Source organism: Lepidochelys kempii, chromosome 9, assembly GCF_965140265.1.
Source record: "Lepidochelys kempii isolate rLepKem1 chromosome 9, rLepKem1.hap2, whole genome shotgun sequence".
Lineage (NCBI taxonomy): Eukaryota > Metazoa > Chordata > Testudines > Cheloniidae > Lepidochelys > Lepidochelys kempii.
Window position 1 is genome coordinate 42,064,071 of NC_133264.1, and position 22,941 is coordinate 42,087,011.

General features: G+C 39.4%; 1 protein-coding gene across 17 annotated transcripts in view; it reads left to right on the forward strand.

Annotated features, from left to right (window-relative positions):
• The window catches only part of PIK3CB (phosphatidylinositol-4,5-bisphosphate 3-kinase catalytic subunit beta), a 186,912-nt gene that overhangs the window by 138,775 nt on the left and 25,196 nt on the right, over positions 1 to 22,941 (forward strand). For all 17 annotated transcript variants that reach the window (XM_073360002.1, XM_073359996.1, XM_073359999.1 and 14 more), the window contains 6 exons: positions 7,986 to 8,107; positions 13,746 to 13,889; positions 15,050 to 15,149; positions 20,204 to 20,382; positions 21,050 to 21,159; positions 21,628 to 21,706. In XM_073360002.1, coding sequence (XP_073216103.1) covers positions 7,986 to 8,107; positions 13,746 to 13,889; positions 15,050 to 15,149; positions 20,204 to 20,382; positions 21,050 to 21,159; positions 21,628 to 21,706 — 734 coding nt within the window. The remainder of the gene's footprint in view (positions 1 to 7,985; positions 8,108 to 13,745; positions 13,890 to 15,049; positions 15,150 to 20,203; positions 20,383 to 21,049; positions 21,160 to 21,627; positions 21,707 to 22,941) is intronic.

The window sequence follows — 22,941 nt, forward strand, 5'->3', positions numbered from 1 at the left end:
TGGAATGGTGTATTTGGGCAGAGCAGGCCTTGCTGCAGGAGATCCTGGGTAATCTGCTGCACCTCAAACTCCAAGGTTTGTTCCTGTCATCGACCAAGGTCCACCTGGCCGCTATCTCGGCTTTCCATCCTCTGTTCCAAGGCAGGTCAGTCTTCACTCACGACATGATGGCACTGTTTTTGAAAGGTCTGGAGTGTCTGCCTGCACATCTGGGATCCTACTCAGATCCCATGGGGGGAGGGATAGCTCAGTGGTTTGAGCTTTGGCCTGCTAAACCCGGGGTTGTGAGTTCAATCCTTGAGGGGGCCATTTAGGGATATGGGGCAAAAATTGGGGATTGGTCCTGCTTTGAGCAGGGGGTTGGACTAGATGACCTCCTGAGGTCCCTTCCAACCCTGAGATTCTATGATTCTATACCCCCCCGACCTGAATCTCATGCTGTCGAGGCTCATGGGGTCTCCCTTTGAGCCTCTGGCTTCCTGCCTTCTCCTGGAAGGTTTTGTTCCTGGTCGCAACAATGTCGGCCCGCAGAGTATCCGAGATCAGGGCGCTTACTTCAGAGCTGGCCTATACAGTCTTCTATAAGGATAGGGTCCAGCTGCGACTGCACCCAGCGTTTCTGCCAAAGGTAGTTTCCAGTTTCCTACTGGCAAGGACGTATATTTACCCGTCTTCTTGCTTCATGCAAGCTTCATGCGTCAGATGATGGGCACAGGCTACACACCCTAGATGTCAGGAGGGCACTGACCTTCTACTTAGATAGAATAAAGCCGTTCCATAAGTCAACACAGTTGTTTGTTGAGGTGGCAGACAGAATGAAAGGTCACCCAGTGTCTGCTCGGAGGATTTCATCCTGGATCACGGCCTGCATCTGCTGCTGCTATGAGCTGGCGAAGGTGTCTCCGCCGGTGATCCTGACGGCACGCTCGACTAGGGCACAAGCGTTGTCAGCTACCTTCTTGGCACAGCTACCAATCCAAGAGATCTGCAGGGTTGCTACCTGGTCGTCTGTCCATGCATTCGCGTCTCATTATGCACTTACCCAGCAAGCTCGAGACGATGCCGGCTTTGGCAGAGCAGTGCTGCAAGACCCTGAACTCTGAGCCCACCTCCATTGATACTGCTTGTGAGTCACCTAGAATGGAATCGACATGAGCAAGCACTTGAAGAAAAAACGGTTACCTACGTTTCGTAACTGTTCTTTGAGATGTGTAATTAATATCCATTCCATTACCGCACTCCTACCCCTCCGTCAGCGTTGCCGGCAAGAAGGAGCTGAGAAAGAGTAGGGTCGGTGACACATGAGTGCGGCACTTAAGGGGGTGATACCCTACAGTTACCTCTAAGGCAAAAATCTCCGACGACTGCATATGTGGGTGCATGCACACCTAGAATGGAATGGGTGTGAGCAACATATCTCAAAGAACAGCAGTTACTAAAGGTAGGTAACTGTTTTTTCTATTCTAAAATGTTTAAGATGTTACTTCCTGCAGGCGCACATCCACATGAATAGTTCCATTGAATTCAATGGGAGTTCTCATGTGCCTAAAGTTACTCACTGAGCAAGTGAAGCGGGGGCATACTTCACTGCGAAATATGTATATTTTTTATTGCTCTGTTACATATTTATATTAAGAATAAGAAATAAAGAGCAGATTCTGTCCACCATGCCTCTCTTAAATCAGGCTTGGCTCAGTGGAGTCCCCTGGAGTGGGAGGAAGAAATCCTCCAGGCCATACTCTGTGGCTGCAATAGCATCCGCAGCACTTGAACCACACTTCCATGAAGAGGAATGGCTCTGAAATCCACAGAGCTTTGTGTCTACTAGTATTTCTCTCACTCCCATGCCTTCCTTTTATGCTGATTCAGTGATAAAGAGCTGAGTTTCTTGGCATTCAGAAGTCAAGGGCTCCCCTGCATGTAGTCCCAGAATCCTGCCACCCTATGCCCAATGCAGCAGAATCATATTGATCTGCTTTGGATAGGGCCTTTTAGTGGTAGAAAGGTGGGAGAGTTAGCCCCGTGGCAGTGGCTAAATGAGTTTTAAAAATTATAAATCATATTTGGCCCATAAAGAAATATTGTGTGGCGTTCATGAATGTTTGTTACATATTTGTACATACCTTCTACGCTGCCTCAGACATGTAGCAGGGACCTTGTGCTGAATGGAAAAATAGAAAAATAATTATTAAAAACCTCTCTTTTTCAGGATAATATAACTTCATTTTGGATTAAAAATGAAACAGTTGTTTGAACAGGACCCTTACTCGATTAGGTTGTAATAGATCCCATACAGGGGAACTATGCCAGGTCTCAGGCACCACATAAGATATTCATTAAAGGTTTGTCACACTTATGTGGTATATACAGGACCTTGTGTGGTCCCTCTGCACTCGGATCAGTTTTACTAAAACTGCATACACCATGTATTTTAAGAAGGTTTCTTTATCTAAAGAACATTTTGTGCACATAAGACTTCCAGAGCTATACACAGTAAATATATTAGTACAAAATAAAGATAGGAAAAATTGTAGGTTACAAATACTAGCAAGATGGATAGATAAGCCGCTTATCCTCTCTTTGTGAAGCACATTTTAAAAAAATACTGAAGCATTTTGGATGAACATCTGAATTTCCAATTTTTTGATTGATATTAAAAGGACATAGTCAAATTATTTAGTTTCCTGAATTGGGTTTTGGAAAATAATTCAAACAATAAAGCATGAGTAATGCATCCCAAAATGTATTTAGCTTATTTAATTTCACAGTTGTAGTTAGCAGTATTGATTATAATAATTCATGTCTTAATGAATATACTGTAGTATATTTTACAAAAGTGATAAAGTATTACTTATGATTCCTCATTACAGGCCTATATATTAAACCAGTTTAGAGGGGAGAAACTTCCACTTTTGTATGAATTATGAATTCCAAAAATTTGAGGTACGGTAGAACCTCTAAAGTTGCATCTTATAGTCGTTAATGTTTTCCAATGTTAAAATAAATAAATACTATGGCCAAGGACAATCACAACAGCATCAACTAATTCCCTCTGTGTAAAATACAGTAATTTCTTGGCATTAGAGGTTTGAATAATGTCTTTTACTGGCAACAGACATTGCACTGAGTCTGACATGTGGTGCAAAAAAACAGCTGTTGTCACTAAATGTGATCAAAACTACTTTTCTGGGTGTTTTTAAATTTTGCTGTTTGCAATCAGAATCTAGTCTCAAGAAATAGTGTAATATTTTTAACAGCAGACCATCTTACTGTCATGAATTATTTTAGATGTTCTGAAAATGGCAAATAAAACACTATAGACCAACAGAAACTCTCAGAAAATAATGTAATTTAATTTACTGACTATTTCTTTTACATACTACATTCTTGTAACTGTTACAGCAGAACAGTTATCCAGAATTAATTTGTCTTAAGTAATAGCCCTTATTGTTGTTGAAGTGCCTCGTCAATATCAAGGGCTCTTACCGTGGCCCAGCAGCAGGATGGGAGAACTTGGTTAAGTGTGGGATTCATAGAGAATGTGTGCGCAGAAAGCAGATGCCAGATCCTATTAAACAGATCATCCAAGTTAACCCATCCACTCTCAGTAGGATGACAGGTTTCAGAGTAGCAGCCAGGTTAGTCTGTATCCGCAAAAAGAAAAGGAGTACTTGTGGCACCTTAGAGACTAACAAATTTATTTGAGTATAAGCTTTCGTGAGCTACAATTCACTTCATTGGATGCATGCAGTGGAAGTACAGTGGGGAGATTTTATATACACAGAGAACATGAAGCAATGGGTGTTACCATACACGCTGTAAAGAGAGTGATCAGGTACGGTGAGCTATTACCAGCAGGAGAGGGAGGAAAAAAAACCAAAACCTTTTGTAGTGATAATCAAGGTGGGCCATTTCCAGCAGTTGACAAGAACGTGTGAGGAACAGTGTGGGGGCAGGGAAATAAACATGGGGAAATAGTTTTACTTTGTGTAATGACACATCCACTCCCGGTCTTTATTCAAGCCTAATGTCACCCTCCGGGAGGAGAGAAAGAAAAGACAACTCAATTGGGTATTTTGAAACATGAAACAATTTTAAATAAAAATATTGAGTTTTTAATTCAACTGTTTTACTTAATGTGGTAAAGCAGTCTCACTTGGAAAGAATTTGGGATGCATGTGTTCATTACCTAGTGAAAAGCAAGAGTTTCAAACCTATATAAAAACCAATCGGATTTCAGGTGTCATTCAATCCTTTTTTGTATCTCTTCTAGAACCTTAGCAGCACTGAGAGTTAAGAATCCTCACTTCTTGATGTCATGCTCCTGGTATTGTCTTCATGTATGTGAGATTCTAAGGCATGTCTCAGCAGGGAGATATAATTCCCAGCAAGGGATAGACAGACTCTCACTGGCTCGAGTTCAGCTATTGTGCCTGTATGGATGCTGCGGAATGGCCGTTAGCTCAGGTTAGCTGCCCAAGTCCAAGCCCGCCCAACCTCTGGGTCTGAGCTTGGGCTGGTAGCATGAGCCACTGGCAGTTCTACAACTTCCACACAGCTATTTTTAGTGTGCTACCCCAAGCTGAGCTAGCGTGAGTCTGTCTACCCGCACTGGGAATCTCACCTTCCAGCTGCAGTGTGAATATAGCCTTTCTGTCACAGGAATGAGTGCTTAATCTCATTTACTTTTTATGCACTGATTTGCTTTATTTTGTGTTTTTTAACATGGTTGATATTGAAACGAGCACATTTTAAATAAAAATATAGTATTTTAGATCTAAGGATTATTAAATGTTTGGAAAACTTCCAAATAAACTTCCCCATTGTCCTAATTGTTCTCCAGATGTGCTTTTAAAAAATAAATTTAAGAAAGGAAAAATTATCCAGATGTGACTAGTACGTCTGATGTACTTTGACCTTCACATTTTGATCAGCAGATGCTCACCTGGGACATTGAGCTAGTTGGCCTACACTTCCCTCCTAATGCAGATTCAGAGGAGGAACGTAAACAAGAGCAGGCTGTACTTTTGGAATTTTCTTGGCTCTTTCACAAGTCATCTCTAGCTCTTGCTTCCTCTAAGGTCACATCAGTTAACATTTCCTGCTTTAATAACCATTGTCTTTAATTTTAACAATTTAATGCAGTCATAGTCTAAGTTGTAGGAAATTAATATTTTAAATAATTACTTGAGCTCAGATTTGGGTAGGATAGGGCTGTAATTTTCAAACTTAGTTGCTTAAAATTGAGCACCTAAAACCATATTTGTACATTTTAATAAGTGTCCTGATTTCCAGAGGTACCATTGAGATCAACATTCAGCCATGACATATCGGCATCTGGGATTTTTATCTGCCTCAACATGTAGGTCCCTGTGCTTTTGATGGTTCAGCGCCTGCATTGGTGCTCTGGCATATTTGTGTTGGTGTTTAAGCGTTGAGGAGCCTGTGCTGTCAATGCTTCAGTACCTGTGTTTGCTGGTGCTCAGCACCTGTTTTGGTGCATCAGCATCGGTATATTTGTAGAGCTCCAGCACTGGTACTTCAGCTCCTATGTCATGGTGCTCCCTGACAGAGGGAAACAGTATGACTTGATATTCCCATCTCTGGGCTGAATGTCTGGTACATCAGGTAGTTTAAATATACATTTCTGTGGTGAAGCAGTATTTATATTCCAGATAAACTTTGTACTATCTTTCAATCTTTCTGAAGCCTACAAATATCAGTTCTTCTCATCAGTCTGTGTTACTGAAAATAACCTCACTGACTGAAACATTGATTTTTTTCCTCAGGGATTGTAACATGGGCATTTGAGCTAATTTTTTTTTAATTGATTCTGCATCCCTGCCAACCCTGTCAATGAGATTGCACCGGATATAAATCAGCATGGAGTGTGGCCCCTTAATTACTATCCAAGGCCATCATTGAAAATTTAACATTACAAAATAAGTGCACATTTGGCATATTTGAGTGAAGCCATTCAGCTCTGATCTGACATGCTGTGGAAAGTGGAAGTATCACTTTGTGGATAAAAGCATTCACTAATCAGAGCGAGAACATGTAAATTATTTTCATCATTCAGCTTTTACTGAATAAGTGGTCTTATTATGAAATATTTGTATTATCCTACTAACAAGAAGGGTTTTTAGTATAGATGCTGCTTACCACTAAAGAAAAATTAAAAAAAAAATGTAGTGTTGATATCCCATTTACATTCCCGCTGGGTTGCTGATTTAACACTGACAAGACCTACTGTCTCACTACCACATGGATATATGCCTTAGAAAAAGGTATTTTCAGACAGCAGATTAATTTTTAAAAGTGCCTATATTTTAATTTAATAAAAGCAAAACAGTATTCTGATAATATGATCACTTCTTTTCAGAGACTTTTATAGATCTATTTCCTCAATTATTCGAATACGTGCTCTAGTGTTTCTTGTACTAACAGATCTTTATTCATTTATACTTGGTCAGGGCTAGATCTACCATAAGGGATAAAAATAGCAAGGGCAGTAAAACATCATTACTTTTACTAATCACTCATAGGTGACACTGAGCTAGAAGTGGGTCAACTTTTGCTATTTTAATAAATATTTCATATTTTCAAATGATAGAAATACATGTCCCTTAACCAGTTTGAGAAATAATGCTTCTGTTTGCAGGCATATAGCAGTTTAGATCAATACTACAGCTGTAGCATGAATTAGGGAAGGAGGATAGTCTTGTGATTTAAGGCAACTGGAATCAACTCCCAGTTATGTCACGAGCTTCTTATGTGACTTTGGGCAAGTTGCTTAATCTGTCTGTTCCTCAGCTTTGCATCTCTAAAATGGGGTTCTACATTCCCTTTCTCTCCCCCCCCCTTTGTTAGTCTTGTATATTTATGCTGTTATTTGTGGAGCAGTGCAGTTTTTTCCTGTGTATATATACAGTGCCTAGCACAATGGGATCCCGGTTTGGGACCTCTAAACATTACTATGAAGCTTATAAAGATGAAATGTATATTTTTAACAAAAGTAGCCCTCAGGAAAATTGTGCACCTTACTGGATGACTAATTTAAACTTGTAGGGTCAGATCCCAGAGTACAGCTAAAATGTACAGAACCAAAGTAAAGGGGTGCTGTTTTGAGTTGGGTTAAAGCTTTCATTTATACTGCCCTGATCTTTGTGGTGGTGTGCATATTTTTTCTTTCCTGTGGTCTGTTAGACTGAAGGCTGCTCTGATCGTTTTCGGGGGGTGAAAATCTAACCCAGGATCTGCATAGCAAAGGGGATCCAGACCATGCCCCCTTCTCATTAACCATGTTCTGTAGCTTTAGCTCTATGGGCTATAGCTTCCTTTTCCCACTATGTTGGTAGCAGGGATTGTGTATGGAATTTGAGTACCCAGGTCATCTGCACACCGTTATAGGATCATCCTTCACTGTGGTGTTCTTCCCTGGGTCACTTATGCTCGCAGCCAAAGTGACATTAATACAGAGCAGTCACATTACATCCAAAGATGTGCTGCATAATTTGAATGGGCAAAAATGTATAATATGAAAAGCTTTTTTTTCTGTTCCCCTAAAAAAAAAAAATTGTTAAAAAAACCAAAATTTTTTGTGAAAATATTTTTCATCAAAATTTTCATGTTTTCAAGAAATTTTCCCCAAAACTTTACACTTTTTTTACTGAAATCATTTAGAACACTTATCTTATTTTTAGTTATCTGAATTTTTGTTTGCTAAAACCACTGTTTACTTACTGAAAACCAGGTTTTCAGAAAACAAAACTCCACCAAAAGAACCCCAGAAGGACAGCTGAAAAATGGGAAAATTTTCACAAAATTGTTTTTCTAGTTTTACAACCAGCTAACCCCATAATCATCTTCTCCTTTTGTTAACATTACTATTCCAAATAATTATCATCAGGAAAATCTGCCCATCTAATTTCTCAACTATATATTGAACAGGTGACTGACTATAGATATTCTTGTTTTTAAAACAGCTTCAGGCTCTTCTTCAAATATGGTCAAAACTGCCTCCTAGAGAAGCGTTAGAGTTGCTGGATTTCAATTATCCGGACCAGTATGTGAGAGAATATGCAGTGGGCTGTTTAAAGCAAATGAGGTAAGTTATGGAAATTTTTCAGCTGTAAAAGTGTCATTGGGGCGAAATTGCATTCTACTTTTTTTACAAGGGAAAAAAGGACTCAGAATCAAAAATGGTCTAAGAACACATTCTTTCCCACACAAGGATCCCCAAGTAAAACAATACATACATACAGTTAAACTCTTTTAGAATGGCCCAGTTATAGTCTAGTCTGGCAGCCCATTAACACCTCAGTATACTGCCATGGTGGGAACAAAGTTTATGTCCTTCCTTTCCAAGAAGAGGCTGGCAGTGTCCTAATCCCACAGAAAGGGAATGTCTTTCCTCCCCACTTAGGGCATCTACACTTATTGGGGATCAGTGCTGCAATGATCGATGCAACGGAGGTAAATTTAGCAGGTTTAGTGAAGACCAGCTAAATCGACCACAGATCACTCTCCCATCAACTCCGATACTCCACCAGAATGAGAAGAGTAAGGGAAGTCAACGGGAGAGCATCTCCTGTCAATGCAGCTTGGTGTAGACACCACAGTAAGTCGACCTAAGCTACATCGACTCCAGCTATGTTATTCACGTAGTGTAGACAAGGCCTTAGTAAGTGGGAGAATCTCTATAATGTGGGGCCTTTGATAATAAGGAGAAGTACATGGAGAGTGAAATACTGTGAGGATCACAAACCAGCTACTCTGTTCCTGGAAATAGTGGCCCAATTACTCTCTGTACCATTTAATAAAAAGCAAAGATTTGATAGTTTTTCATTTCAGTTTCTTCGCAGAGGTAGGTTTCAGAGTAGCAGCCGTGTTAGTCTGTATCCACAAAAAGAAAGTGAGGATTTGTGGCACCTTAAAGACTAACAAATTTATCTGAGCATAAGCTTTCGTGAGCTACAGCTCACTTCATCGGATGCATCCAAAGCTTATGCTCAAATAGATTTGTTAGTCTCTAAAGTGCCACTAGTCGTTCTTTTCTTTTTTCTAAGAGGTAGTTTCCCCTGCTTGCAATTCTTTCTTTATAGTGTACATTTCTGCTGTTGTATAAATTTTGCCCCAGAACAATCTGAACTTTATCATTTGCAGAATTACTGCACGTCTCTTGTCCTTGACTCATGAACTTTGTATGTGATGAACAGCTTTTTATTGTCAAGGCTAGGTTATTGACAAAATATTTTGACTTCTTTCAAATGTAAACAAGTAATTGCTGTTAACCCTGGCTCACCAAATAATGCTGAATTGGTTCATCCGGAATGATTATTCTTAGCAATGTCTCCAAAGCAAAATTCCCTTCAACAGAATATAAGAACTCAGTTTCAGATATTTTTATATGCCTGATAGAATACCGAAAGTAAAAATGTAAAGAAAATGTAATCTAAATGGTGATGAATAATCGAATGGATGGAAGGGACCTTGAGAGGTCATCTAGTCAATCACCCCCGTGCTGAAGCAGAACCAAGTGTATCCAGACCATCCCTAACAAGTGTTTGTCTAACCTGTTCTTAAAAGCCTCCAGTGATGGGGGTTCCAAAACCTTTCTTAGTAACTTATTCTAGTTAGAAAGTTTTTCCTAATATCTAACATAAATCTCCCTTGCTGCTGATTAACTTGATTACTACTTGTCCTACCTTCAGTGGATATGAACAACTGATCACCATCCTCTTTATAACAACCCTTAACATATTTGAAGACTGTTGGCAGGTCACCTCTTAGTTGTCTTTGTTGAAGGCTAAACATACCCAGATTTTTTTCTAAACCTTTCTTCATAGGTCCTGTTTGCTAACCCTTTTAGCATTGTTGCTCTCCTCTGGACTCTCTAGAAACATCTTTCTTGGAATGTGGCACCCAAAACTGGACAAAGTACTCCAGCTGAGACCTCACCAGTGCTGAGTAAAGCAGAACAATTATCTCCCATATTTTATGTACAACATTCCTGTTAATACACCCCAGAATGATATTAGCCTTTTTCGCAACTGTGTCGCATTGTTGGCTCATAATCAATTTGTGATCTACTATAACCAAGTCCTTTTTAGCAGTACTATGCCTAGCCAGTTATTCCACATTTTGTAGTTCTGCATTTGATTTTTTTCCCTTCTTAAATTTAGTATTTTGCACTTGTCTTTATTGAATGTCATTGTGTTGATTTCAGACCTATTCTCTAATTTGTTAAGGTCTTTTTGAATTCTAATCTTCTCCAAAGTGCTTGCAACCCTTCCTAGCTTGGTGTCATCCACGAACTTTGTAAGCATACTCTCCATGCCATTATCCAAGTCATTAATGAAAGTATTGAATAGTACTAGACTCAGGACAGACCCCTGCAGGACTCCACTAGGTAAATCCTCCCAACTTGATAGTGAACCATTGATAACCGAGTATGTTTTTTCAGCCAGTTGTGCACCCACCCTATTGTAATTTCATCTAGCCCACATTTCTCTAGTTTGCTTATGAGAATGTAATGTGGCACTGTGTCAAAAGCCTTACTAAACTCAAAATATATAATGTCTCCTGTTTCCCACACAGTTCAGTTGGCCAGTAACCTTGTTAAAGGGGGAAAATATGTTTGTTTGGCATGATTTATTCTTGACAAATACATGTTGATTATTACTTTTCACCCTATTATCTTCTAGATGAGGGTTGGGCAAACTTTTTGGCCTGAGGGCCATATCGGGGTTGCAAAATGATATGGAGGGTCGAGAAGGAAGGCTGTGCCTCTGCAAACAGCCTGGCTCCCATCCCCTTCCCGCCCCCTGACTGCCCCCCTCAGAACTCCTGACCCATCCAACCCCCCCACTCCTTGTCCCCTGACCGCCCCCTCTCAGGACCCCACCCTCTATCCAACCCCCCCCCCCGCTTCCTGTCCTGCCACCTCCTGGGACCCTCCAACATCACAGGAACCCACCCCCTATTCAACCCCCCACCCCGAACCTCCGCTCCATCCAACTGCCCCCTGTCTGCCCCCCCGGGACCTCCTGCCCCTTACCCAAGTCTCCCCACCCTCCCTTTACCTTGCCACTCAGAGCGGCAGGACAGGCTTGTTTGGAAAGCCTGGGAGGTGGGCAGGTGTAAGCCATGCTGCCCGCATGGTGGCATACCTGCGGGGGAGGAGAGGGGCCAGGGGCAAGCCTCCCCAGTCGTGGGCTCAGGGGCTGGGCAGGATGCTCCCACGGGCCGGATGTGGCCTGCAGGCCATAGTTTTCCCACCTCTGTTCTAGATAGTTGCAAATTGATTGTTTAACAATTTGTTCCAGGGTTTTTCCAGGTATCGAAGTTAGACCGACTGGTCTGTAATACTCTGGTTCCTCTTTGTTCCTCTTTTTATGTTGGCCCTTCTCCAGTGCTCTGAGATCTCACCGATCCTCCAGTAGTTCTCAGAGATAATCGCTAACAGTCCAAGATTGCTTCAGCTAGTTTAGGTAGAAATATTCTTGAGTGCATCTCTTCAGGCCCTGCCAACTTGAATACATCTACCTTAGTTATCTAAATACCTTTAAACTTTTCTTTCACTCGTCTGGCTTGTGTTCCTTCCCTCTTTTTGTTAATATTGATTGTGTAAGCATCTGATCACCATTAACCTTTTTAGTGAAGACTGAAATAAAATAGTCATTAAACTTCTCAGTTTTCTTGGTGTCATCAGTTATTAGTTCTCTTTCGTTACGAAGTCACAGACCCACATTTTCCGTCATCTTTCTCTTGCTCCTAATATATTTATAGAACCTCTGCCTTTTGCCTTTTATATCCCTTGCTAGGAGTAACTCATTTTTGCACTTTAGCCTTTCTGAATTAATGCCTACATGTGTGTGCTATTCTTTAGTATTGATCCTTAGCAGTTTGTCAATGTTTCCACTTTTTATAGGATTCCATTTTGATTGTCAGGTCATTAAAGAGCTCCCGATGGAGCCAGGTTGGCCCCTTGTTATTCCTCCTGCCTTTCTTTCATATTGGGATGGTTTGCTGCTGTGCCTTTAATATTGTTTCTTTGAGAAACTTCCAGCTCTCTGAACTCCTTTTTCTCTTAGATTTCTTCCCATGGAATTCTACCTACCAGTTCTTTGAGCTTGTAAAAGTCTACTTTTTTGAAGTCCATTGCCCTTATTCTTCTGCTTTTACTCCTTAATGTACCACCAGACAGCAGAAAAATACTTGTATTCTAGACTTTCTTAAAAATTCTAAAACAGATTCTTACAAATAAATAATAGTTGGAAATGAAGTATTATCTTTGTTGGAATTTATGCTACAACAGATTTCAGTACTTCTATCCAAATTAAACTTTTTCAGAATGCCACTTTAAACATGCTACCAACTGTCATGATTGAGTTTTCAGTAACTTGTAAAGTTTTAATTTTTACTTTTGTGTCTGTTTTGGGTAAAGAGTTCTATAGGCAGTTCAAAAGTGTAAAATCTAGAAAGTTCAGGGGGGAAGTTCAGTTATGTCCTGACATTGATAAAGCAACAAAGTCACTACATAAAAAACAGAGAATGCAAGTGTTTATTTCTTTGGAAATAGATGTTTTCCTGGAAAGATGTATGTTATGTTTGAGAAGGAATACATTTTTTTCAATTATACAGAAGAATTACGTAATAAAAAGGGGTGCTTGAAAAGTTATTTGGGTGGCTTTTTTTGGATGAATTATTGAATACTACTTTAGTTCTGGAGTTTTTTGGTTTATTTACTTGTTTGTTTTAAATTTTGGCTGCTCTTGACATCTTTTTATGATAACCATTCTAAACCAACATGCCATATTTTCACTTTTTAGAGCTACCTGATTGCAAAATTATTCTGGTGAAATTGGTGCTGAACCTCAAACAGTTATAGGCTGAAATTTTAATTCAGATCTTGGGTGCTGTGGTTGCATAGATATAGAGCTACCCATTTAACTTCAGAAGCAGCTAAAACCTCACAGAGGGGCTGACGGAATTGTAAGGCCCCACAGAGATCTTGTAGCTCACCTTGACTGTCTCATTAGAGCCATAGAACGACCTCAACATTTGGATAACCATTAAAGATTAAATCCTTGGAAATGGCAGAACTGTACTTAGTGCACTCCCTTCTACCTGGGGCCACTAAGAATCTATTTTTTCCCCTAAAGACAAAGATTGGCCATTTATTCACCCTTACACTTACCTAGCATCCCTGAGTAAGCTTACTGAGTTTCACTGACCTGGATTGGGAGTTGCTGGAGTTTATTTTCTTAGGTGATTTCAGTGTCCATTCCAGTCATGCCTCTTGCACCACGTGAGGGGATTGGGGTGAGCCTGAGCTGTTGCCATAGATCCATCTCCACAGTCAGAGTAATTGAAAGAGGAGACAAGGATCCGTTATGAAGTGTTGAAGGCAGTTAATCTGACCACACACAGAGAGGAAAAAATTCCTGTTGATTTCAGTAGATTTCACCCAAAGCATTTTATGCCCCTTGATTTCTATCTGAAGTTTCTGCTCTAACCATAATGGTGTCTCTCCTTATCGTTCAAGGTCTTCTAGAACCTCTTTGGCAGTTTCACACTCAGCCTACATGCATTATTTTTTCTTCCTCATTTGCCTGAAAGGTGGAAACCTTTCCTGTTAGTTGTGGACCTTACCATTGTTACAGACTTTGTGTGTGTGTCTGTTTTTCAAGAATCGATTAATCCAGTTACCTGGCTGTTTACAAGATTTTATCTCCTTCCAGTGATGAAGAGCTCTCTCAGTATCTTCTCCAGCTTGTGCAAGTTCTGAAATATGAACCTTTTCTCGATTGTGCCCTCTCCAGATTCCTGGTAGAGAGAGCACTTGCTAATAGGAGGATAGGGCAGATGCTATTTTGGCATCTAAGGTAAGAATTTCCGCTTTTTACTAGTGTGGGTGGTGTGTATCCTCAGCAGGCAGAATGAACTCTTTCATACCAAATACATATTCTTGAGGATTTTTCATCGTAACTATTCCCCAATATTGTGTATTTCTTGATCTTGTGATTCCTTAACTTTGATGTTGATAACATGAAATTCTTCATAAAAAGGGTTAAAAATCAGAAAATGTAATAACAGTAGCGCAATCTCCAAAACAAAAGCTACATTTAAAAGAAAAATTTAAATTGCTCCATTTTGGAATTAATATGGTCATACATTTGGAAGTTTTATTTCTATAATTTGTTCTGCATATAAATTTAAATGTTTTATTTGCATTGGAAATGCAACATTTATACCTCACAAATTTGAATGAATTTCACTTTTATTTGAATTCTTGTTGAGACATTACATTTCTTTGATTCTTAGTTGCCACTTTTTAAAGGCAAGAGTAGAAAGGCCTTTCTGTGAATGACAAATACCTTGTAAGAAGGGCTTTCATTTGTCTCAAGCTTAGAAATGCAACTTGCTGTTGTTTTTACCTAAAAACAAAGTAAATACAGTACTACATTTTTAATTTTTTTGTGGAGGATAATTAGCTTTTGTCCTAATACCTTTAAAATGGTTTGTTTTGGAGGAAGGGGAACTCCTTTGGAAAATTTCCACATTCCTCATGAACCCTTGAGACTGCCTCCATTTTTCCTCACAATACCCCTGCTACTCTAGCATAACTGAAGTCTAGCCAGCATCGTTCCCTCCATAGTTTATCAACACCATTTCTGGCCAAAGAGGTATTGAAGACTGATATAAAAGCATTCCTTCCTTCCTCGTGATTTAAAATGCCTCTGAAATATTCCTAGGCCAAAGAATGAGGAAACTGTAATAGAAACCGACTCTTCTACTTCAAAGTCTAGCACGTAGCCATTGAACTATGCTGCTGTCCTTTGGGAAAGTGGCCCTGCATTAGGATTTTGTTTTTTCAAATGTAGTTTTGCATTTTAGTTAAGTTAGAGTATTGTGTTTTGTGTTTAATTGCAGTAGTAATAAGTTCCTATTGTAAGAGCTTGAAGATTTCTTATCTGTAAAATGGATACAATCTATCTTTGCAACTCAGTGATTTTTTTCTGTTTTCACATCATGCTTCCTGTAGGTCAGAGGTGCACATACCTGCTGTCTCCGTACTGTTTGGCGTAATACTTGAAGCTTACTGCCGTGGAAGTATTGCTCACATGAAAGTGCTTTCCAAACAGGTATTGATTGTTTAAATATTTGTCTTCACTTATTCCTGACTTGCAAGTGAAATATCTATTCCATCGATGATATGGGGTTCAACTGCAAGCTCCTTTCGTAAGAACAACATCTGTGTGTGAAAAGGGAAGGGAGGTAAAGAGAAGAAAGGGCTAGTGAGAGAGACAGAGGAATGGGGAGCCCGTGCCCCACGCCACTGACACAGGAAGTAGCAAGCGGTGGGGGAGCACCAGAGGAGGAAAGCTCTTCTGCATGGCAGCCATTTAACTATTCCTGATACTTGTAAATAGGGTGCATGCATCCCAGGGGGAACAATGGATTTAGAAGATTACTCTAAAGGGTCACTTCCTGAAGCTTTGGCTTTTGTTAAAGGTAATTCAAACTGTTGCTTTAATAAGGAGGCTAAAATAATGCCTTAACAATGGAGTCTACATAGCTCGCTGTAATGAGAAATGACAACAGACATAATTTTTGCTATCACTGTGGAGGTACCAGTCAAGAGAAGAGTTGAGGTTCATTTCTAAACATATTATAATGTGCTGCTGTTAATGATCTGCCATTGCAAAGCTCGTTCTGAAGAGTTTAATGTGTCAAAATTGCATTGGCTTGAAACCTGGGCTGCTACAGTAATACGTATTTCTGAAAAACAGAGGTAATATCTCTGTCCGATTTATTTGATGCATAGCAAATATATAAACTGAGAGGAGGCAACAAAAAGCAACCCAATTAGAAATTTTCTGATCAAAATTTTCTTTTAGTTCTGATCATATCTGGGTTACAACTGTATCTCAAGAAGTAAATCGGAATCTACCATTGTGCTTCTCTCTTAGTGCTGTTCAGAAAGCATTGAAAAAGCCATCTCTTACACAAATGTGCTTGTTAGTATTGTTAAAAATCATAAAAAGACTAGGTGATGAAATGCTGTCAGTAATAGACTTAAGGTCAGTGAAGTTTTTTGTGCACTTCTCAGGAAACAAATGTCAACACAATCAAAGAAGGGGCAAAAAAATTCCCAACTGTGCAAACACGGAAGAAATTCAAAGTAGAAATACTTCAAAAAGTTCCTGTTTGTTCAGCACAGGTTCCATTTTGTCCCCTTGTCACTGGTGTTTGTACAGCTCCTGGAATTGTGGAAAAGCAGAGTGCTTTTGGTTTTGACAGATGGCTGACCTGGCAGGTCCTCCACTGCCTCAGTTTTATAATCAAACTGCATACAGCTTCCACAGCATCCTGCCTGACAGCTTATCTATAGAAATGTTGAGCTTTAACTCAACACCTTATAGATTAGGCTGAAGTTTCCTTGTATAGAAACTAACTGTTACAAATGTGAAAGTAGAATATCCTTGAGTGAATAATAATCAGCGTTAGATTATTGATCAAGTTAACTTTGGTTTAAAGAGGATTTTATGTATACAATTATAATAAAGAACCATTTTATAACCACTAATCGCAAGTTGAGATTAAAATATAGCATGCACATGTTAATATGTTAATCAGTAGCAAGCCTAGACAGAATGTATAAAGAGCTTTGCGATATTGACATTCGGTGCTGTAATGTCACTGCATTTTCTTCAGTGTCTTTCCTCAAAAAGATTGCCACAAAGGAATAAACAGTTCAGTGAACATCACAAGGTATAATACGATATTGGTTACAAATAATTGTCCAGTTATAAGCAACAAAATTTAAAGTTGTTTGTTTAATAATAATAATATTATAGACCCCATTAATCAAGGTATTTAAGTATGTGCCTAACTTCCTCACATGAGCTATGTCAGTGAAGTCAGTTGAAGGTAATGGGGACTACTCAAATGCTTAAAGGTTAGAGACATGGTTAAGTACAGTTGATTGGGGGCCATATAACACTTTTCATCCATAGTTCTCAAAGCACTTTTAACTCATTCTTGGTCACATTAAAGTTTCACTGCAATGAGGATTTAATAAAATAAAAACTATACTTACTTTTATTGAATTTCCCACAAATATACAATATGCCTTACCAGTGTGGCTAAGGTCAAACAATTGTGATCCGAGAAACATTTCCCCCCTCCCAATAATTTAATTAGGGAGTAGTAACAGTTTTACAGCTCTTTGCCATATAAATATAGGAAACAGAATCATTACAATGGTGAACTTTTGCTTAGAGACATTATACAGAAATATAGTCATCAGATCTCTCTGCTAACAGGCTGCTACATATTAACAGAGTGAGCGTTACTACACCACCAATGACATGTCATTTCTAGTGATTTTAATAAATTGAGTGATAACACATATTTAGCAAACCAGGCATGTCTATCAAATGTTAATATTCCAAAAAAAATGGACAGGTGTGCTGGGTTTTTTGCAGGTGAATGTTCTTTGAGTATTGAATAAAATTTAGCCAATTATCAAAGTACTTGTTTATCCTCTGTTTTTTCTGGGTATGTGATTGCTATGGAAAAATTAGTATAACCACAACTTCCCATATGTTTTTTTGAACCATTCCTCTAGAATTGGGCTATTTTTCTTTTTCCAATTAGATGCTTTCAGTAGCTGAGCAGCTACTAGCAGATGAGGGACTAATTCTTCATTTCCTTTTGGGTGACCATTTCTGGAAGCCCCAGGAGATTACCAAAGGATAATTTCGTAATACCCATCAATTTGTGATATTTGATTACTGATTGCATTCCAGTACTTTCTGGGGTTGCCAACTTTCCAAACCCCACCCCTGCCTCGCCCCTTCTCCGAGGCTGTGGACCTGCTCACTCCATCTCCCCTCCCTCCATCATTCTCTGTCCCCCAGCCTCACTATTTTCAGTGGGCTGGGCAGGCGGTTGGGATGTGGGAGAGGGTCAGAGCTCTGGTCTCGGGCTGAGGGGCTCAGAATGTGGGAGGGGGTGCAGGCTCTGGAGGGGAGTTTGGGTGCGGGAGGGGGCTCAGGGCTGGGACAGGATTGGGGTGCAGGGAGGGGGGAGGAGGCGGGCTCTGGGGGGGAGTTAGGGTGGGGGAGGGGGTTTTAACCTGGGTCAGAGGGTTGGGGTGTTGGAGGGGGTTTGGAGTGCAAGCTCCAGGCGGCGCTTACCTCAGGCACTCCTGGAAGTGGACGACATTTTTCTCCAGCTCCTAGGCGGAGGTGCGGCCAGGTTGCTCTGCATGCTGTCCATGTCCTCAGGTGCCACTCCCACGGATCTCACTGGTAATGGTTCCTGGCCAATGGGAGCTGCAGAGTCAGTGCTAAGGGCAGAGACAGCATGTGGAGCCCCTGTGGCTGCGCCTCCGCCTAGGAGCCAGAGAGAAATGTTGGCCGCTTCCGGGACTCATGGAGAGCCAGAGTAGGCCAGGAGCCTGCCTTAGCCCCGCTGTACCGCCGACCGGACTTTTAATGGCCTGGCCAACAGAACTGACTAGAGCTGCCAGAATTCCTTTCTACTGGGCATTCCAGTCAAAAGCTGGACACCTGGCAACCCTAGTACTCTCTAATGACTGGACATGTCCACCATGTATGCACAGTCTCCTTTTCCATCACAATTTCTCCAATTTATCCCCATTCAGTCTATCTATATTTTTTAACCTGTCTGGTGTGAGGTACCATTAAATAGTATCTTAAAAAGAAATGTTCTTTTATTGTGCTACAGAGTGAGATTACTGGTCCTTTTTTCCTGATCAAACCCTGTTCCTCTGGGGTTATTTATCTATCCATATCCTTTTCCCAGCATGTCAAGTATGGACATTTTTTTGTTAGGAAAGTTGTCTGCAAAGACTGATACAAAATAGTTGGTATTTTTTGTTTTTGTTTCTTTCCTAATTGACAGGATGCCATTGCTTCCATTACAGTTAGCTTTCTGTATGAAAGAGTTTTTCTAGAAAGTTGAGAAACATAATGTCTGATTTGAAAGTTCTGGTATTATGGGAGAGTAGGCTAGTTAGTTTTGATCTCTAAATAAGTTAGCAAAGTTTCTTTACTAAATAGCTGGCAAACTATATATTCCATAGCTTTCCCAGGCTTTAAAGCTCTCTGGTTCATGGTTTGGATTACGATATGGATTATTTGCAATGGGTGTCATTGGCAAGGGAAAAAAACTTACCTCAGACAAACCATTTCTAACTGGGTAGCTTTTTGTGTCCTCCCCTCAGTTCATTTAAAAGTGAATCAACTGTAGTGAATAACTAACAAAATATTTAGAGTGAATTTCTGGTCCCGTTTAAGACAATGACAAACTGCCATTAACTTCAATGGAGCCAGGATTTCACTTTTTACATTGTCAGTGAAGATGGGAAAATCAAATGGATAAGTCCCATTTTAATGTTATAATAGGGTAGTTTTCAAGTGTTTGTTATAACGGTGGGTGAAATGGAGGGGTGTAGCACAATTTTGTTAAACCAGTGTTCGCTATAGCCCTAATCCGGCAAAAAATTAAATTTAAGCATGTGCTTAATTTTTTGTGGGATCAGTGGCATGATTATACTGAGCTGATATAAGCCAGTTAAAGCAAGGTGCCTGAATCCATATTTAGATTCTTAAATAATTGTTTTTTTCAGAGGTGATGAATGCCCACTGCTTCCACTGACTTCAGTATGAATGTAGGTGCCAAATTTTAGGCATCTAGTTTGAAATTTGGCCAGAGTTCTTAGAAGTATGTTGTATATGGAAGAGATGATGCATGTATATCGACAATACACTAAAATAAATTTTATGGGGAAAATTTTCAAAAACACCTAAGTTTTATTCTCCAAAATGATTTAGGAGCCTGTCTCATTGAAAGTGTGTGGGACTTAGGCTCCTGAGTGCCTCTGTCACTTTTGAAAATGCGATTTCGAAGTCTAAGGCACTTAAGTGCTCTTGAAAGTTTTACTCTCTTTTCAGAAATGGCATCTTCATTACAATCCACTCTTACTATATTGAAAGAAATCTGTTACTATTGCTGTCTTTAATATTTTAACCAAATCTTTAATTGGCCTTTTATTTTGAAAATGAGACTTTGCATTTGTAGTTTTATAATATGGATTTCAAATTATCCTTGTATTTAGAATTTCATAAATGATTCAGAAATTAATACTTTAAAAAATCTGTTTCAGGTTGAAGCCCTCAATAAATTGAAGACCTTAAATAGTCTAATAAAACTGAATGCCATGAAGCAAAGCAAAGCAAAAGGAAAAGATGCAATGCACACGTGTTTAAAACAAAATGCATACAGAGAAGCACTTTCTAACCTCCAGTCTCCTTTGAATCCCTCTGTCATACTATCAGAACTATAGTAAGTTATATATGATTGTCTGTTTCCATTTTCACCATAACTTTAATATGGAAACACTTTGATTTCTGTTGTCTGTGAAACTCAGCAGGAGCTCTGACACAGAGTACATTTTCAAGGGTGGGAGAAGGTCGGTCTGTCTGTCTGGTATCATCCTAGCTGTGTAAGCAAATTTCTGCTTTCTTAAGGGTAAGATCTGAGTTTTAGTTTGGGGTTGAAGATTTTTGCTATCCACCTTAAAACTTAACGCTCTTTCTGATCTTGTAGTTATATATATATAAACCTAAAAGTCAGTCAGAGTACAGTCTTGGCTTCTGTTCAGAACAATAAACATGTTAGCCATTAGAATACTATGCTCAGCAGTTAAATACAGACAGAAAACTGTAAAATTTGAATGGGTTGGATTTAAAGAAGGTCATGTATTTTCTTAGAAAATACAGACAGCTATTTCAGGCATTAGGTTTAGTAATTTCCAGATATAAATTTATATAGATGTCAATTTGCCAAGTATAACTCGCATGATAGTGCTGAAATGAAAGTTTGGAATGGCATTCAACCAAAGTATAAAACAATTCCACACTAGAACTCTAAAACTTTTTATTGCACTTCATTCTTACAAATAAAGAGTGTTTACTTAATTGAGTAAAATAGTTGTTGTATTTCCCTCCAGTGTTGAGAAGTGTAAATATATGGATTCTAAAATGAAGCCTTTATGGATAGTATACAACAATAAGATGTTTGGAGGGGATCTCTTTGGGATCATCTTTAAAAATGGTGATGGTAAGTGAAGTTGAGAATTCATATTTTTTGCTTCTCCTTTTTTCTTTGCATTTAGACTGTATAGCTTTTTTGTTGCCATAAGTTACCCATGCCTTCCTATAACTCGAAAAGCAGATACTGTTTAAGCCTAACCCATTAGAAACCCATCCATGTGTCATTTTATCTGTTAGGGCTCCATATTTTTTATTAGCCCCATTTAACCTTTGGGACTGATGTAGTATTTGATTGGGCAGCATTCTTTGAATAAAATGTTATAATGTTTACTTGGTACTTGGTCCTGCTAGTGAAGGCAGGGGACTGAACTTGATGACCTTTCAAGGTCCCTTCCAGTTCTAGGAGATAGGTATAACTCCATATATTTATTATGTATGTTTTGATGTAATTGACTACTGACTTTTTATTGCCTTTAATACAAACTACATGAAATTATTTAATTAAAGTAGCATTTTTTTAATCTTTCTCTTGCAGATCTACGGCAAGACATGTTGACACTCCAGATTTTGCGTTTGATGGACTTACTTTGGAAAGAAGCCGGTCTCGACCTCCGGTAAGAATTTTTTCTGAATCCAATGCAAAGAGAATCCAGTTTTCCTGAGTAGACAAGGTAGTCTCTAATTGGTACATTTTCACTTCTCATATCAGCAGTTATGCGGCTAATGCAATTACAGAATTTTTTCCCAAGTTTTCAGGCCTTCTGATTAACAAATGTGCCTGCAGTTATCATGGTTTCACATGCAGTAGTTCTAAATGTATTCACAAGTTACATTCATATTCAAGCAATTATTTGATTATTGTCTGAAGACCACTATAAAGGTCCAAGGTTTTGTTCTGCAGTGCACAGTCTTTAACCTTAACTCTTACTTTGCTTTCCTGAATTCTCTTACTTAGTTTTCCTGCAGTTCAGTGTGTTGATAAAGACTGATAAAGTGGACAAGGTTTTGGGAAAAATAGATTAGTGCTGCCCTTTTGGCAAGGTAGTACAGTCCAGTCTGACTGAGCCTGTCTCTCTCCTATGCCAGAAATCTTAACTGTTAACCCAGGGTCTTCAGCATAGCTTCTACACCACATACTGAGGAATAGTCTTCAACAAGGTTGGAATCGGGGAACCAGGTACCTATAGCTTTAGCAAAGGGAATTGACTGTTGAGGATTTGACTGTTTTCCTTGTCCCAAACTTATCTTCTCCACTGGACAAGACCTTTTTAGTGACAAGAATCCATCTGACTAAAACAGCCTCAATGCCCACTGAGCACTTAAAAGATAGAGGTTCATTATTAAAAGCACATCTGCTGTGCCAGCTAGGATTGTCTTTGCTTCCTCAGTCTTTTTTTGATGAGATTTCACTTGCCCATGATTAAAATTCAGATTACCTTTCTGCTGCTCATTGTCCCAGCCTTGGGCAATATGGACCCACAGTAAATGAGCCTGACTTTTCAACTAAGGGAGGAGTCCAAGAAGGCACCCCCAACCATTCTCTGCATTTTCTCCTCAAAGACCACTCAGTATTACAAAGGAACACCTCAAAATTACGAACACTGGCTTTCACAGCTCTCCTCAAAGGCCCTCCAAATAGGTTTATCCTCCTTGAAACCTAGCAATGCTGCACCCCTCAACCCAGCTTATCCAAAAAAATTGATTCATAATAGTCAAACAGTGCCAGGCTTCCACTTTTCATTCACAATTAACTCCTCCAAACTGCAGATTGCTGGTGGACAGGTGCAAATTTAAGGATTGACACCTATATAAAGGGGAATTCTGCAATGGCCAAAAGTTTTGGTAATTC